This window comes from Bidens hawaiensis, unplaced genomic scaffold (assembly GCF_021521415.1).
Source record: "Bidens hawaiensis isolate Kalapana, Puna unplaced genomic scaffold, B.hawaiensis_p1.1 tig00024136_1, whole genome shotgun sequence".
In the NCBI taxonomy this organism is placed as follows: domain Eukaryota; kingdom Viridiplantae; phylum Streptophyta; class Magnoliopsida; order Asterales; family Asteraceae; genus Bidens; species Bidens hawaiensis.
The window spans coordinates 121,727-138,373 of record NW_027493802.1 but is presented as its reverse complement, the minus strand read 5'-3'; the positions used below and the strand labels follow the sequence as shown (position 1 = coordinate 138,373).

The following is a 16,647-nucleotide window of genomic DNA, read 5'->3' as shown; positions in this document are numbered from 1 at the left end:
AACTTATGACTTGCATACTTAGTTTAAATTAGCAATTTTCCAAGTGTAGAATAAGTTAACCTGTTGAACGTGGTTGATAATAGGTGTGAAGTTTTGCTTCCTCTTTCGTGATTGTGCGGGTAGAACCGTCACTTGCACTTAGTAGGATGGCGAAACTTTACCTTTATCTGACCTGCGTGTAGGTTTTCCTCATCTTTTGAGGATAAGTTAACCTTTGAACGTGGTTGATAATAGGTGTGAAGTTTTGCTTCCTCTTTCGTGATTGTGCGGGTAGAACCGTCACTTGCACTTAGTAGGATGGCGAAACTTTACCTTTATCTGACCTGCGTGTAGGTTTTCCTCATCTTTTGAGGATAAGTTAACCTTTGAACGTGGTTGATAATAGGTGTGAAGTTTTGCTTCCTCTTTCGTGATTGTGCGGGTAGAACCGTCACTTGCACTTAGTAGGATGGCAAAACTTTACCCATATCTGACCTGCGTGTAGGTTTTCCTCATCTTTTGAGGATAAGTTAACCTTTGAACGTGGTTGATAATAGGTGTGAAGTTTTGCTTCCTCTTTCGTGATTGTGCGGGTAGAACCGTCACTTGCACTTAGTAGGATGGCGAAACTTTACCCATATCTGACCTGCGTGTAGGTTTTCCTCATCTTTTGAGGATAAGTTAACCTTTGAACGTGGTTGATAATAGGTGTGAAGTTTTGCTTCCTCTTTCGTGATTGTGCGGGTAGAACCGTCACTTGCACTTAGTAGGATGGCAAAACTTTACCCATATCTGACCTGCGTGTAGGTTTTCCTCATCCTTTTGAGAATTTTGTTTTGAACCGTTCGACGCGCGGTTGTCAATAGGTTAGTGTTCAGTTTCCTTTCATGATTCATGCGGATAGACCGGCACTTTCATTTAATGGGATAATTGAACTCTTCCCCTTTGACTGACCTGCGTGAAGGTTTTTTCCTGTTATTGGGTTTGTGCGGGTAGGACCGCCTTCCCACGCAACGACTTCACGTAATGTGAATGCCGTCACCAGTGTTGCATAGTTTAACCGTTCGACGCGCGGTTGTTGATAGGTTATTGTTCAGTTTCCTCATTATGATTCGTGCGGATAGACCGGCACTTTCATTTTTGGGCGCTGAACCTTTTCCCTTCAACTGACCTGCGTGAAGGTTCTTTCACATTATTGGGTTTGTGCGGGTAGAACCGCCTTCCCACGCAACGACTTCGCATAATGTGAATATCGTCATATTAGTGCAGAAAAGTAAAATCATCAGCTTCGATGTTCTAAAGAGAATCATTTCCATTAGAAGTGGCTCTTGGCCTTCTTTACAAATTGGAATTGATTTACATGCAAACTGTGTAAATGAGCTCCCTTCCATGTTGTTGGGATGGGAGTGCCATCGAGCCGATACGCACCTGGTTCGGGATCTCGTTCTTTACGCAGCATGTAGTCTCGATATTGAAGCTGGAATTTTTATTCGTGTTTTCCCCCGCTGGGGTTCTACACGCACCCGCCTGCTCAGCCTTTATTGCGCCACGAGGTGCGCGAGCGTCCCATCTCTGACAAATGCTTCAACCATGTCTTTTACGTCTATGCATTCTTCAGTGTTGTGGCCTTTTGTCTTGTGAAAGTCACAGTATTTGCTCCGATCAGCATCGTGACGATGTCGGATTATTGGAGGCTTTGGCCACGGGAGCTCTTCAGTGGCGAATATCTCAGTGACGCTTTTGGTGAGTGGCGTCCATCTGGAGTTTCGGTGCGGCTGTACATTATCCCTTCCGCCCAATCGATGTTGCAAGCCGGATGAGGTGTCAAAGTTTACCCTTGACTGCCAAATGCCTAGCTTCCGCTTTTTATTTAATCGGGCGGTGAGGACATTGTCTTCTCTCGTCTTCTGAGTGTAGAGGTTTGTGCTCTGTGGGATATCTCTACCCAGTTGCTTCTCCGTTTCCGCATAGCGTTTTGCTGCTGTCATGATGGCATCCCATGTGGATGGCATACCATCTTTACCCGTTAGGGTGCGGATGAGCTCTGGGTCATGCGCGCCCTGGATGAAGGCTGCGCGAACAAGATCTTCGCTGATATTGCCCAAACTTAGCTTCTTTGAGTTGAAGCGAGTGATGAAGTTTGGCAGAGATTCATCTTCTTCTCGTATGCATTTGAGGATTGTCCATTGCTCCTCGGTATACTTCCGTTGCTGGCTGAAGTGTTGACTAAACTTCTGCTGGAAGTCTGCCCAGTCGTAGATGTGGTTGACCGGTAGACGATCAAACCAAGCTCTAGCAGCCCCAACAAGCGTCATTTGGAACATGTAGCACCACGTTGGTTCCGTCCAATTGCTGACGGTTGCCCCCGCTATGAACCTGTTCAAATGGTCGTCTGGATCAGATATACCGTCATATGTGCCTATGTTAGGCATTTGTTTGGCACTCTTTGGGGCGATTGCTTCTGCAATGTCCCTTGCAAACTTGGACATTCCTGCATTTGCAACGTTTGGTCTGAACGTTTTGGAGAAGTCTCGTGGACTTCCACCTGTGCTTTTTGGTTTGAAGGCTTGTCCAAAATGCCTTTTCGGTTGGGATTCCATTTCCTTACGCTTCCCTTTTGCCCTATGGCGAGGGTTCGCGTCGGAGTCGGATTCCTCCGAGTCATCCTCCCAGTATTCGAATTCTTCGGCCTGTTGTACGGAACGCAAGCGTTCGTTCAACTCGGCCTGGAATTCCTTTTGTCGTGCCTCCGCCCATGCCTTGACTTCATCGAGAGTTTGGCGGGGGAGTCTTCGTTTCTCAACCTGGGTATCAGTGGATCCCAGTAGGCGATCATTTACTGCACTTGCCCCAGCATGAGTAACTGGGGTAGTGTTCGTAAAATTTACTTCACTTGCCCCGGCTTGGGTAACCGGGGTAGTGTTTGTAAAAACTGTGTTACCGGTATTCCCCCCAGTAGCTGGGGTCGTGGTTACCGGAATTTCTCTAACCATCTTTGTAGAAGTTTGAAAAAACTGGAGAAAAATGTAGTTCTAGCTTGTCCCACGGATGGCGCCAATGAAGAAACACTAACCGGACCCCGGACAGATTACTGGTAACCTGGGGGTTAGATAGATGTTTCCCACGGGGGGTTAGACCCTTGGAAGATGGTTCTTCTGATAACCTGCAAAACAGACACCGTGAGCTCGTCACTGAGAAGGGGGGGGGGGTTCCTCCTTGTGACCACCCTCCGGCGTGAGAATCAGACTAGATTGCTCTTTAAATATAAAAGTATATTAAGAGATTGCTAGAGCAGATATCAGGTATAATATGATGATAATGTCATGAGATATGATGAGATGAGATGGTCATACCATTTGTGGTATTTATAGCCGAAGGTAGGTTTCCAAGGAGGTATGGCCGGCTGCAACAGTGTTCCTGTTCCACCAACAGTAGCCTACGCACGTGCCCTGCTGGTAGTTGGTGGGTAGGTAGCGGCTGACAGCGACCAGGCCTGCTGTATACTATTCCTTTTCCACCAACTGTCAGCTACGCACGTGGTATGACAAAAGTTGGTGAGTAGGCAGCGGCTAATAGTGACATACAGTGTAGGAGCATGCTGCTCGCCATACTGTTGTCTATAAGCTGTCGTATCTTTAGTCAGATCTTTTTCCCATACCTCGTCAGGTATAGTACAGAAGATCTTCCTGTATCGTACGGACTGGCTTATTTGGGCGGGAGTATTCCCCCTCCCGCCCTTGTGCGGGATTGTTCCCGGCTTCGCTCATTCCTTCAGGTGACACTGAACGATTGAGAGCTAAGTGCCTTGTGCGTGTAGCCTTGCTGCGCGGGTGGCCTTCCCTAATGGCTTGTATCCGAGGCTGCGGGGACAGGCGGAGTCCTTCACCATTGGGAGGCATTTCCTGCGGGACCAGCTTGCGTACTGCGCGTAAGGACGTCACGTCTCTGAGCATGGTTGGTCCTGCGGATCCAGTTGGTTTCTGCGCAGACGTCCCTGTTTAAGGTGAGTCTTGCGGGTCCAACTGGGCTCTGCTGGAACGTACCTCTTCACCTATATAACACATATTTGTATGAGTGTGAGTCAAGCGAGCTATATTAAAAGAAAAGGTAATTTAAATTAGATGATACGAGGTGAGAGGTCGGTATCTATAGGAAAGAATCAAGCATGTACATTTAGGCTCATATAGAAGCTATGTTATCTTGTTTGTTGATAAATATTCATTGACATGCTAGAAAGTAAGTTAGAGATGTGTAAATGACATGATCAGTAAATGACATGATCAGTAGGTCTGCACATCCATCATGTGTTCTAGTATTATCAACTAGTTTTAGAGCTATTGACAAGTCTTCTTTTTTATAATGTTATTCACAAATTAAACTGGTCTTAAAATAAGGGCCTTGTGTCCCGCAATTCCTAGTCATGGTTCCTAGCATGTCTAGATGAATATGACCAGGTCATCTCATGAGGTTACCAACATTTAGAATGGAATATTTGAACACTCACATAAAAATCATATTCATCTTTTATCGGTATGTCATCTTTTCGTCACATCGTTATCTTCCTTTATTTTTCTATCATATATTTTCAAAATATAGTTCACACGTCTTTTATTTTTCAAATCTATCTTTATAACTTTTTAATTTATATAATATTTTATTAGCCTTAGATTTAACTCATGCATATTAAAATAGTTATAGTTACATATTAGTAATAATAATAATAATAATAATAATAATAATAATAATAATAATAATAATAACACTATGCATCACTTTATATTAGAAAATATAAAATAAAAACTTCTGGTTCATATCGGATAGTCGAGTTTGCGTGGTAGTTACGTTATTACTTATTACCTTAGTACGATATCTTGTTAAAGTAAATACAACATATCTTCGCAGTAATTTAGGTAAAAAGTAAAAAAGAGATTGTTGTGATCTTATCTTCAAACCATGGGTGACGTCATTGCCAACCCAAAGACAGGAATCACTTAATCGAATATTCAAACTACTTTTCTCAACTTTCTCTCTCTTAGAAACAAAAACATCCATTTTCAATGCTTAATATTCACACATTCAAATCATTGTACAAGTATGTGTAGATAATGTACAAGTAGTTAATGCAAGTTTTATAAGTCATTGTAGCATTTATGTCTGGAAAACATTTTCCTAGAACACCCTTATCAAAGATTCGTTTCGTACGCGACGACCCGACTTCGTCAGCTTCTTCCATACACCTTCCAAAGATTAAAGAAAATTCAAAAAGGAAAGAATTATTAAGTTATTTCCCTTTCTCTCTCATTACTACAACTATTACTACTTAAAAACATTAATTATATTAAAAAGTCATAAAAACGGTATAAATACTTGTACGTTTTGATTTGAGTGTGATTCATAAGACGGTGAATTTAAAGCATATGTAGTGAAGGCGTGGGGCTAGTCAGGACAAAGTAAAAAACGTCACGTTACGTCACTGTTAAGTATGTCTTAATATTGAAAAACGCCCTAACCACAAAAGCGTATAATGGTTTTACTTGGAATTTGAATTTAAGAAACATAAAAGTGTGTGATTTGTTAACAAATAATTTAAATAAATGTAATCGTTTGACTTTGTGATTTGATCCACTATCAATGACGTTAAAAACATCAGTGACGTATTAGTGTCCCACGCCCAAATTGATTACATGGAGGGGGCATTGATGTGCACCTTATTTTCTCATTATATTTAGGGGATGATTATTGAGCCAGAACTAGATTGGAACCGGAACCATAGAAATGGAGATACGGGAACTGAGAACCTGGTTACATAAACCATATTCGCGTGTTAGTGGTCATGCATCACGGGTTTAGACATGATTCCAACTATGATTTGAACTCTAAAATCAATGATATGAACAAGTATAAACAATGGGAATTTTATTCAGGTTTAGTTTAGACTGGAACCAAATAATCTAGTTTATCCTGAACGAAACAAGACCAAATAAAATATATATGCATTTTGATGGGTCAAGATTTGTGGATTCAGGCTATATAATGCTCACCCCCTAATTGTATACATGTATATACAATGTAGTGTGTTTAAGATAAGTTAAATAACTGACTACCCGACTCCCACATTATATATGATTACAATACATCTCTCAAAATAATATGGTTTCAAAATACATATTCGTTAAAAAAACAAGTATTATGTTGAAAATGATAAGTAATACATAAGACCATGTGCAGCAGATGACAGTAGATGTAACCCCTATGGGTGTTTTCAATGTTGCGGCACATCATAAGAGAGACTTTTTACAACAAAAATGTGAGGTGGATGTAGCCTCTTTAGTCATCACCAAATTAATTTTATTATTTTTTTTATATTTAATAAAAATAAAAAATTTGATTTGTTGGAGTTTGTTGAAAAACCTGATTGGTTGGATGAATAATAGTGGAGACGCTTTGTAAGAAACGCCCAACACCAACATTTATCTCAAAGCGCTTGGAGAGCGATATGCTCGGGCATTATGGGGGCTTTTTGATGCATATAGCGTCCACTACATTTAGTCTAATGGACTTAATAAACACTGCATTAATGAGTGTGGGGGGGGGGGGGGGTGCAATTTCATATAATACTAACCAAGTTTTAAAAGTGTCTTAAATAGGTCACTAAAGTTTAAAAAAATGTTACAATTAGGTCACTTAACTTTCATATTGTATTAAAATAAAGGTTTTAACATGTTTTTCTAGTTTTTTTCTTTTTTGTTTCATAAGAAATATTTTTATCTTTTAAATATATATATTGACGTTATATGGTAACGTAAATTTTATTTTTTATTTTTAAATTTTAATATAATTAACGTTTTTTTATTTTTAAAACTTAACTATGTATATTGCGAATTTCAACTCTCACATCTTATCCTCTATTTCTTTGACGCAAAAAAAAATCAGTGAGACTCGATTTAAAAATATAGTTACATGATTTGAGAAAAATTATATAAATAACCTACTTAAAACTCTTTTAAAATTTGGTTAATATTATATAACATTTTCCTTATCGAGTATGCAATAAAAACAATTCAAGTATTGATTATGAAAATAAATAAATAAATAAATAAATAATAATAAATAAAAAATGGCCATATTACTTTTCCTCTCTCTCTCTACCCCACACTTTCTTTGTGACTCTCTCTCTCTCTAGAATTATTTTTTTTTTAAGGACCAACCATGTAACGTCGGATATTTCATACGCAGCCCCCAATGGCTAAAGGTAGCCCGAGCTGGCCACTAGTCCAGACGAACGAAGCCCCTAGCGGTTCACCTATTGAGGGATTCACCGGATAAAACCCGACCCTCCCGCCCGCCAAACGGCACGACAGCGAGGAGCCGGTAAAACCGGGTGAGATCAGGACTTGAACCCTGACAAGCCAGGGTCATCCCTCATATCTCCCATATAAGTTGGTGATAGTGAGGTTTGTTCTCCCTACCTCTTACTTATAAAGTGAGTGCTCTACCATTGAACAACAACCAACTTTCTCTCTAGAATTATATACATGTAATAATATATTATCTTGTAGACCAAGTTTATTCCCTTTTCTGATTCTTCTTTGGATCCTTTATTCTCTTTCAAACCGGATCTCTCAATGCAAACCCAAAACACCTTCCACATTTAATACTCTCTAATCACCCAACTAACATCCATCAACCTTTAAACAATTCAATATGGTGATTGACAATAATCCTCCAACTGATCTTGTCCACAATATGCAAAGATGTCAAGAGTATATGAAAGCCTTGGAATCCGAAAGAACAAAGATTCAAGTCTTCCAACGTGAGCTTCCTCTTTGTCTTTACCTTGTTACTCAAGGTATGTTATGTCATATATGTTTCGATTATTCTTTTTGTTACATGGAGTGCACAAAGTTGTAATTTTTTTGTAGATTCTTGGTGGGTTTTTGGTTTTCTGAATTGGGTTTTTTTTGTTTTGAAAAATATTGAAAAAAAGTTTGTGTGTGTATTTACACGTTCACTGTGTGTGATATTCAAATCATGCGAAATTTAATGTTTTTTGATCATATTCTTGGTGGGTTTTTAGTTTTGTGAATTGGGTTTTTTTTGGTTTTGAGAAAAACGTTATGGATTTTGTAAAAAATGGTTGTGTGTATTTACACGTTCACTGTGTGTGACATTCAATCATGCAAAAAAGTTAACATTTTGTTCTCAGATTCTTGGTGGGTTTTTGTTTTTGTGAATTGGGTTTGTAATATTTTAAATATTTTTTATTAATTTTTGCATAATTTTGTAATTTTTTAAAAAAAATCTTGAAATATAAGTTAATTAATGTTTTGTGTTGCAGCAATTGAGGGGTGTAGACGACAATTATCCGGAACGACGTCGGATTACTTAAACGGACAATCTGATTGTTCGGAGCAGACATCAAGTGATGGTCCGGTTTTGGAACAATTTATTCCGATTAAAAGAAATGAAAAAGAAAAAGAAAATAAAGATTATGTTGATGAAGTAGATGAAGATTGTCAAGTACACCAAGAGTTAATTAATAATAATAATAATATTTCCAAGAAATCAGATTGGCTTAAATCTGCCCAACTTTCTATTCAGACCCTAGCTCAAGTGGTAATTTAATTTCTAAATTATTATATTTTTTTTAAAAGTTTGATTTTTTTACCTTTTTGTTATTTAATTTTCGGTTACAAAATTATGAAATCAAAATTAATTTCTAAATTGTGATTTATTTATCGGATCATTCGAGATAGAATAGAGGTATAGTTTGTCTGTATTCGATCCTTCGAAGACCCTACCAAATTGGTAGTACAAATTATTTATGGGATTTTACTCTGGGCATGATTCATTAACGTTTTCTAACTAATTTTTGGTTAAAGATTGGAATTTATAAACAATTTAATTTATACATTGTGACATTTATTTGTCGGATCATCAATCGATGATTATTGATGGAATTTTACTGGGCATGAATCAGATTCATTAACGTTTTTTATTTACTTTCGGTTAAAGATTAATTTTTTTATATTTTTTTTAGGAGGTGACACCAAAAATAGTTTCGGTTGTGGAAGTAAAGAGAAATGGTTGTGGTGCTTTTCATCCATTTAAAAAAGAAAAATGCTCCGGCGAAGCTCCGGCAAGTATTCCGGCGAAATTATTCGCTACGCCTATGGTGGATCCCATCGCGGACACCAGTTCTACGGCGGATACCAGCAGCGGTGTCCGCGGAAGTAAGAGTGAAGATAAAGGACAGACAAATAGGAAAGCAAGGAGGAATTGGTCAACGGAGTTGCACCGGCGGTTTCTTCATGCTCTTCAAGAACTTGGTGGGGCCCATGGTCGGTAGTTTACTATATTATTTTATTAATTTAATATTTAATGTGATTTAATATTATTTTTTTATTAATTAAAATTTTTATTATAAAATGTTTAATTTTACAGTTGCCACACCTAAGCAAATTCGAGAGTTAATGAAGGTTGATGGGCTCACAAATGATGAAGTCAAAAGCCATTTACAGGTTTGTAATTTTAATTTTATCAATTTTAAGTAGTTTGGCTGGAGTGAGACAACGAGCCTATCTGATTTAGGGAGTAATCGAGGTGGTCTAAACATAAAAAGAAAGTCGTCCTAAAAAAGTAGCTAAATTGTCGTAATTATAAAAAAAAAGTAGCTAAATCTTGATAACATATAAATATTAATACTTTTTACTTTAGTTGTGATAGATAAAACGATTATGTAACAACTTACTTAACACTTGATATATTTAGATACGTTGTATAAAATACGTTATAAACTTATGATACAATTGGTTATGTGTTAATATTACCTATTTAATGGTATAAATATGTTTTAATAAAATTTTTATTTATACTTTTGATTTGACAGAAATATCGGTTGCATACAAGAAGGCCAAGTCCTCAAAACCACAACAATCCACAAACACCTCAATATGTGGTGGTAGGAGGATTATGGATGCCGCCACCTGAGTACACCGCCACCATGGCCGCCAACTCAACTCCAACATCTGACGACACTAACAATTCCAAAGGAGTATACACCCCCATTGCTTCTCATCCACCATCAAAAGTAGATGCATCCATGTCACTAAACAAAACTGCATCTGATGAAAAAAATGGCGGCCATAACCATTATAATTCGCCGTCAACCTCCTCATCCACTCACACCACCACCGCGTCACCAGCGTTTTGAATTGGCATGGTGATATTGAATTATATAATATAATCCGGTGCAATGTTTTTTTATTACAACGAAGGCATTTTGGATGTTTGGTTTATCTTGCCTTAGCCTTATTCGTTGGTTGATAACTTGATATTGTAGAAGTAGAGGAAAATGTAGATGTTACAATGAATGAGTGCATATGACATGTCTTTAACTTTTAAGTTGCAATTAATAGGTGCAAATAGTACTAAAGTAACACACATGAATTGGGTTTGCTACAAAAGCTACTTTTTAACCAATCAAGTTGTTTATGAGCTATTTAAATTGTGTGTGAACCATGAACCGTAATGCAATTGAAAATCGGTGAGCGCAAAATTTATAACTGTTTCGGTCCAATCAATAGGTGGTTCAACATTCTGAGTTGATAGGTCATGTTAAGTTTTTCAACTCTCTCTGAAGAAACACTAATCGACCCCGGGCAGATTACGGGTAACCTGGGGGTTAAATAGATGTTTCCCACGAGGGGTTAGATCCGGCAAAGATGGTTCTTCTGATAACCTGCAAAACAGACACCGTGAGCTCGTCACTGAGAAGGGGGGGTTCCTCCTTGTGACCACCCTCCGGCGTGAGAATCAGACTAGATTGCTCTTGAATATAAATGTATATTAAGAGATTGCTAGAGCAGATATCAGGTATAATATGTAATACGAGATAGTATATGATGATCATACCATTTGGGGTATTTATAGCCGAAGGTAGGTTTCCAAGAAGGTATAGCCGGCTGAATAGTATTCCTGTTCTACCAACTGTGGCCTACGCACGTGCCATGCTGGTAATTGGTGGGTAGGCAGCGGCTGACAGTGACCAGGCCTGCTGTGTACTATTCCTTTTCCACCAACTACAGGCTATGCACGTGGTATAACAGGAGTTGGTGAGTAGGTAGCGGCTAATAGTGACATACAGTACAAGAGCATGCTGCTCGCCATACTGTTGTCAATGAGCTGTCGTATCTTTGGTCAGATCTTTTGCCCATACCTCGTCAGGTACAGTACAAAAGATCTTTCAGTATCGTACGGACTGGCTCATTTGGGCGGGAGTATTCCCCCTCCCGCCTTTGTGCGGGACTGTTCCCGGCTTGCTCATTCCTTCTTCAGGTGACTACTGAATTATTATGAGAGTTAAGCCTTGTGCGTGTAGCCATGCTGCGCGGGTAGCCTTCCCTGATGGCTGGTATCCGTAACTGCGGGAACAGGCGGAGTACTTGGAAACCATTGGGAGGCGTTTCCTGCGGGGACAGCTTGCGTACTGCGCGTAAGGACGTCACGTCTCTGAGCGTGGTGGGTCCTGCTGATCCAGTTGGTTTCTGCGCAGACGTCCCTTTAAGTTAAGTCTTGCGGGTTCAACCGCGCAGACGTCCGTTAAGGAGTCTTGCGGGTTTAACTGCGCAGACGTCCCTTTTCAAGGTGAGTCTTGCGGGTCCAACTGGGCTCTGCTGGGACCTACCTATTCAAGTCCCCCCAGTCCAATGTTCTTCTCATGAATGTTTAATAAAGTGAGGTGAACTTTTGGACTTAAGCAAAGGGTTTTTGAAAAGGGTTTAGTTTTAAGGTTTTCCATGGGGATTCTTCCCGTTGAAGTCCAAATGTCACGCAGAATTTCCCACTGTTCTGCTTGATCTTTGGGTATGATGCGGGTAGGTCTGTAACCTCCTCGCAAGTCAGGAGCGTTGAGTACGTCTTGTGTAGATTCTCCATGAGGTTTTGGTAGTTTTGAACATAGTGATCAATTATGTTAAAACCACCAATTCCATCTTGAAGCTTCAAACAATCTAGTTCTCGACGTTCCCGCTATGCGGGGATGTTATTCCCGTTTCCGCAAGCATGGCCCAGAAGATCCTTCTTGGTTTCATTTCCCTGCGGAGTGCTAGGTATGTGAAGGGTTTTGCCTTGACACTGTACCCGCACTCGTCTTATAGTTACTTTACTTCCAAGGTATTCCTGGCGTCAATTCCCTGCAGGTGCTAGGTATGTGAAGGGTTTTGCCTTAACACTGTACCCGCACCCGTCTTATAGTTACTTGGTTGCCGAGGTATTCCTGACGTCAATTCCCTGCAGGTGCTAGGTATGTGAAGGGTTTTGCCTTAACACTGTACCCGCACCCGTCTTATAGTTACTTGGTTGCCGAGGTATTCTTGGCTTCAATTCCCTGCGGGTGCTAAGTATGTGAAGGGTTTTGCCTTGACACTGTACCCGCACCCGTCTTATAGTTACTTGGTTGCCGAGGTATTCTTGGCTTCAATTCCCTGCGGGTGCTAAGTATGTGAAGGGTTTTGCCTTGACACTGTACCCGCACCCGTCTTATAGTTACTTGGTTGCCAAGGTAAGGCGTATTTTTCCGCTTACTTTTGAATTTTTGGGACTTGCGTTATAAACGTTACATGACTTGTGCATGCATATTTTGGTTTATTTTAGCAATTTTCCCAATGTTTTGGGTAAGTTAACCGTTCGACGCGCGGTTGTCAATAGGTTCGGTTTCCTCTCATGATTTGTGCGGTTAGGACCGGCACTTTCATTTAGTGGGATGACCAAAGTTTACCTATGACTGACCTGCGTGAAGGTTTGCCATTTTTTGGGTTTATGCGGGTTTTACCGCCTTCCCCACGCAACGGCTTTCTTTCACTTATGTGTGCGGTGAAGACCGGCATATCCGTGTGGAAAGTTAAAAGTATAAATGTAAAATCATCAGCGTCGATGTTCTAAGGAGAATCATTTCCATTAGAAGTGGCTTTGGGCCTTTTCTTTACAAATTTGGAATTGATCTACATGTAACATTTGCGTAATTGAGCTCCGTTCCATGTTCGTGGGACGGGAGTCCCATCGAGCCTTTCGAGCCGGTATGCGCCCTTTCCCAGTACTTGTTTGATAACGTACGGTCCTTCCCAGACAGGGGTCAGCTTTCCTGGGCGCTCTTGGTTCGAAGCCACGTTGTTACGCAATATGTAGTCTCCTACGTTGAAGTTGCAGAGTTTTACCCGCGTGTTGTAGTACTTTTGCATTTGTCGTTTGTAGTTTTCTTCACGCGCTGCGGCTAAGTCTCTGCGTTCCTCGGTTAGCATTAGGTCTAACCGTCTTTCCGCATCATTGTCCTCTGGTTGAATCATGACCCCTGGTGAGGGTAGACCAATTTCGACCGGGACCATGGCCTCAGTGCCGTAAGTGAGGCTGAACGGGGTTTCTCCCGTACTTGCCTTTTTCATCGTTCTGTGTGCCCAAAGTACGTGTGGAACTTCGTCCACCCAGCCGGATCTGTGTTCCAATAGTCTTCTCTTTATGCCGTCGACGATGCTCCTATTTGCTCTTTCCACCTCACCATTACCCTGCGGGTGCGCCACCGAGGTAAAGGTGTGGGTGATTTGAAGTTCTTTAAGCCACTGTTGTAGCTTCTTGTCAGCAAAGTTGGTGCCGTTATCGCTTACCAAATTCTGTGGAAGCCCGAAACGACAAATTATAAATTCCCAAATGAATTTTGTGATATGTTTTGCGGTCGTTTGGGCTAAGGGTTTTGCCTCTATCCACTTGGTGAAGTAGTCGATGGCGACCACTAGAAACTGGACGTTCCCTGCTGCTGTGGGAAATGGGCCTGTCACGTCGATGGCCCACTTCTGAAATGGCTATGCAGAGGTGACTGGAACAAGTTCATTCTTCGGGCGATGCGTGTTGGGTGCGTAGAGCTGACAAGACCTGCACTTTCTGATGTACGCCAGCGCATCCGTATGCATCCCCGACCAAAAGTATCCCGCGTTGTTTAGCTTAGCTACAACTGCGCGTGGACCTGCATGTATCCCACAAATGCCTTCGTGTACTTCCCTTAGGAGGTAGTTGGCATCTTGGTCGTCAACGCATCTGAGGAGGGGGCCAAGAAAGTTACGTCTGTAAAGGATGTCATCGATGAGTTGATAGTTCAGTGCTTTACAGCGTAGTTTTCTTGCCTGTGTTTTTGACTCTGGTAGTATGCCCGCCGCAAGGTAATTTATTATTGGTGTCATCCACGTTTCTGTGCCGGTTTGGATGACACAGACTTCCTTGTGTGGGACTGATGGTGCTCCAAGGAGTTCAATGCGGATGTCCTTTCCCAAGTGGGTGAAAGCTAATGACGCAAGCTTGCTTAACGCATCCGCAGATTTGTTTTCGCTGCGCTTGACGTGTATGACTTTACAATCATTAAAATCGCGCATGAGGGTTTTTGCTTGAGCGAGGTACAGGGCCATTGTGTCGTTCACGGCCGTGTACGTCCCGTTTATCTGATTGGCTACTAACATGGAATCCACATGGGCTTCCAAGTTCTTTACTCCCATTTTACGCGCAATCCTCAACCCGGCCAAGAATGCTTCATATTCAGCTTCGTTATTCGTACTTGGAAAGTCTAGTCGAATAGCGTAAGTGTATTCTTGGCCGGCTGGGTTGGTAAGTTTTAACCCTGCGCCTGAGCCCTCGCTGCTGGCCGCTCCATCAGTGTAAAGTCGCCAGACATCATCAATGTCTTGTGCTGGAGAGGGTTGAGCCTCGTCCTGGCACTCTTTCTCCCGCGATGCGGGGACTTCGGCAATAAAGTCGGCCAAGACCTGGCCTTATATAGCTGGCCTTGGCTTGTACTTCATCGCGTATTCTCCCAATTCTATTGCCCATTTGGCTAGGCGTCCCGAAAGTTCGGTTTGCCTAAAACGTTTGCAAGTTTGAAGTTGGTGAGAATAGTGATTGGGTGACCTTGGAAATATCGTCTTAGCCTAAGTGAAGCCTGTACAAGTGCTAAGACTAATTTTTCCAGGGTAGAGTACCGAGTTTCGACGTCTGTTAGGAGACGGCTAACATAGTAGATTGGCATCTGGATGCCTTTTCGCTCGACTAACAGGACGGCCCCGATTGCTCTATCTGTGACGGAGAGGTATTGGATTAATTCCTCTCCCGCTTCTAGTGCTGTGAGCGTTGGGAGTTCGATCAAACGTGACCGAATTTCCTGAAAAGCTGCTTCCGCTTCTGGTGTCCAGCGGAAGTGCGTTTTCTTTAGACAGTTTCTCAGCGTCGACACGAATGGGAACGACCTATCCGCATGATTTGCCAAGAAGCGGTTAAGTGCAACTAGGCGTCCGTTCAGTGTCTGAGCTTGTTTGATAGTAGTAGGTGATTCCATTTTGATAATGGCTTCGACCTTTTCAGGGTTCGCTCTGAAGCCATCTTTTGTAACAATGACTCCTAAGAACTTCCCTTCTTCCATCCCAAAGGAACACTTGCTCGGGTTGAGCTTCATGTTTATCCTTCTGAGTGTGTTGAATGTTTCTTCGATGTCTTTCAACATCGCTTCTGGGTCAAGGCTTTTGATGACCAGGTCATCCATGTATACTTCCAAGTTCCTTCCAATTTGGGCATGAAACTCTTTGTCCATCAGGCGTTGGTATGTGGACCCGGCATTCTTAAGTCCGAATGGCATCATTTGATAACAGAATGTGCCATCGGGCGTCCGAAATGCGGTTTTGTCCTGATCGTCAACGGCCATGTGGATTTGATGGTACCCTTTATACGCATCAAAGAAGCATTTAAGGCGAAACGGTGATAACGAATCTACCTTAAGATCAATTTCGGGTAACGGGTAACAATCTTTGGGGCATGCTTTGTTCAAGTCTTTGAAATCTATGCACATGCGCCATTGCTTGTTAGACTTCGGTACCATAACGGGATTTGCAACCCAAGTTTGATATCTGCTAACGCGTACGATGCCCGCGTCAAGGAGTTCCTTGACTTGGGTTCTACACGCGTTAGCTTGTTCCGCCCCCATTACTCTACGCTTTTGTATGACCGGCGTAAAAGCCTGGTCACACTTGAGCTTATGCTCTGCTTTACTTCGAGGTACACCAGTCATGTCTGCTGGTTTCCATGCGAAGATGTCAGCGTTTTTTGTAGTAAGCGTTTGAGTAATGTGCGCGTAGGATCAGTTATTGTTGGGCCAATGGTAACCGCTTGGTCGGGGTATTTGCCATTAAAAGCCCATTATTCTGGTTCGGTGATGGTGGGTTTAGCCATCTTTGGTTTGGGTGTTGATGAGACAGATGCGATGCATACCTGGGGAATACCGGTGACCATCGCCACGCCCTCAGCTGTTGGCCATCCCATCATGCCGTGGACTGAAGATACTACGGCATTGAATCTTGCCATCCCGTCTCTCCCGAAGAGAATGTCGTACGTGTGGCGTGGCTTCCTCATTACGACAAAGTCCACATCCTCTTTGCGGGAGTGTTTTCCGTCTGTGAGAGTGACGGGGAAAGATAGGATACCCAGAGGGGTGTTTGTGCTGCCGTCGAACCCTTCCATCGAGGCGTAGACCGTTTCCAAGCATTCCTTGTCTTCATCATCTAGCTTGTCCAAGAACTGCCTGTACATAACTGTTGACGAGGCACCGTTGTCAACAAGAGTGCGGGAAGTGATGTAGTGCCC

The 16,647-nt window shown here is 41.8% G+C and overlaps 1 protein-coding gene across 1 annotated transcript; it reads left to right on the top strand.

Moving 5' to 3' along the window:
- The first annotated feature begins 7,551 nt into the window (after nt 1-7,551).
- On the top strand, nt 7,552-10,249 carry LOC143568728 (transcription factor HHO2-like). The gene is made up of 5 exons (XM_077054805.1): nt 7,552-7,828; nt 8,318-8,595; nt 9,020-9,320; nt 9,424-9,500; nt 9,869-10,249. The coding sequence occupies exons 1-5, from the start codon at nt 7,684-7,686 to the stop codon at nt 10,190-10,192; spliced, it is 1,125 nt and encodes a 374-aa protein (XP_076910920.1). The 5' UTR covers nt 7,552-7,683; the 3' UTR covers nt 10,193-10,249.
- Nucleotides 10,250-16,647: the final 6,398 nt, after the last annotated feature.

Excerpts from the sequence above, each read along its gene's own strand:
- LOC143568728 (XM_077054805.1), top strand. The coding sequence starts at position 7,684 with ATGGTGATTGACAATAATCCTCCAACTGATCTTGTCCACAATATGCAA. Across the intron at positions 9,321-9,423 it reads AGAACTTGGTGGGGCCCATG|TTGCCACACCTAAGCAAATT; the intron begins GTCGGTAGTTTA and ends TTAATTTTACAG. Across the intron at positions 9,501-9,868 it reads AAGTCAAAAGCCATTTACAG|AAATATCGGTTGCATACAAG; the intron begins GTTTGTAATTTT and ends TTGATTTGACAG.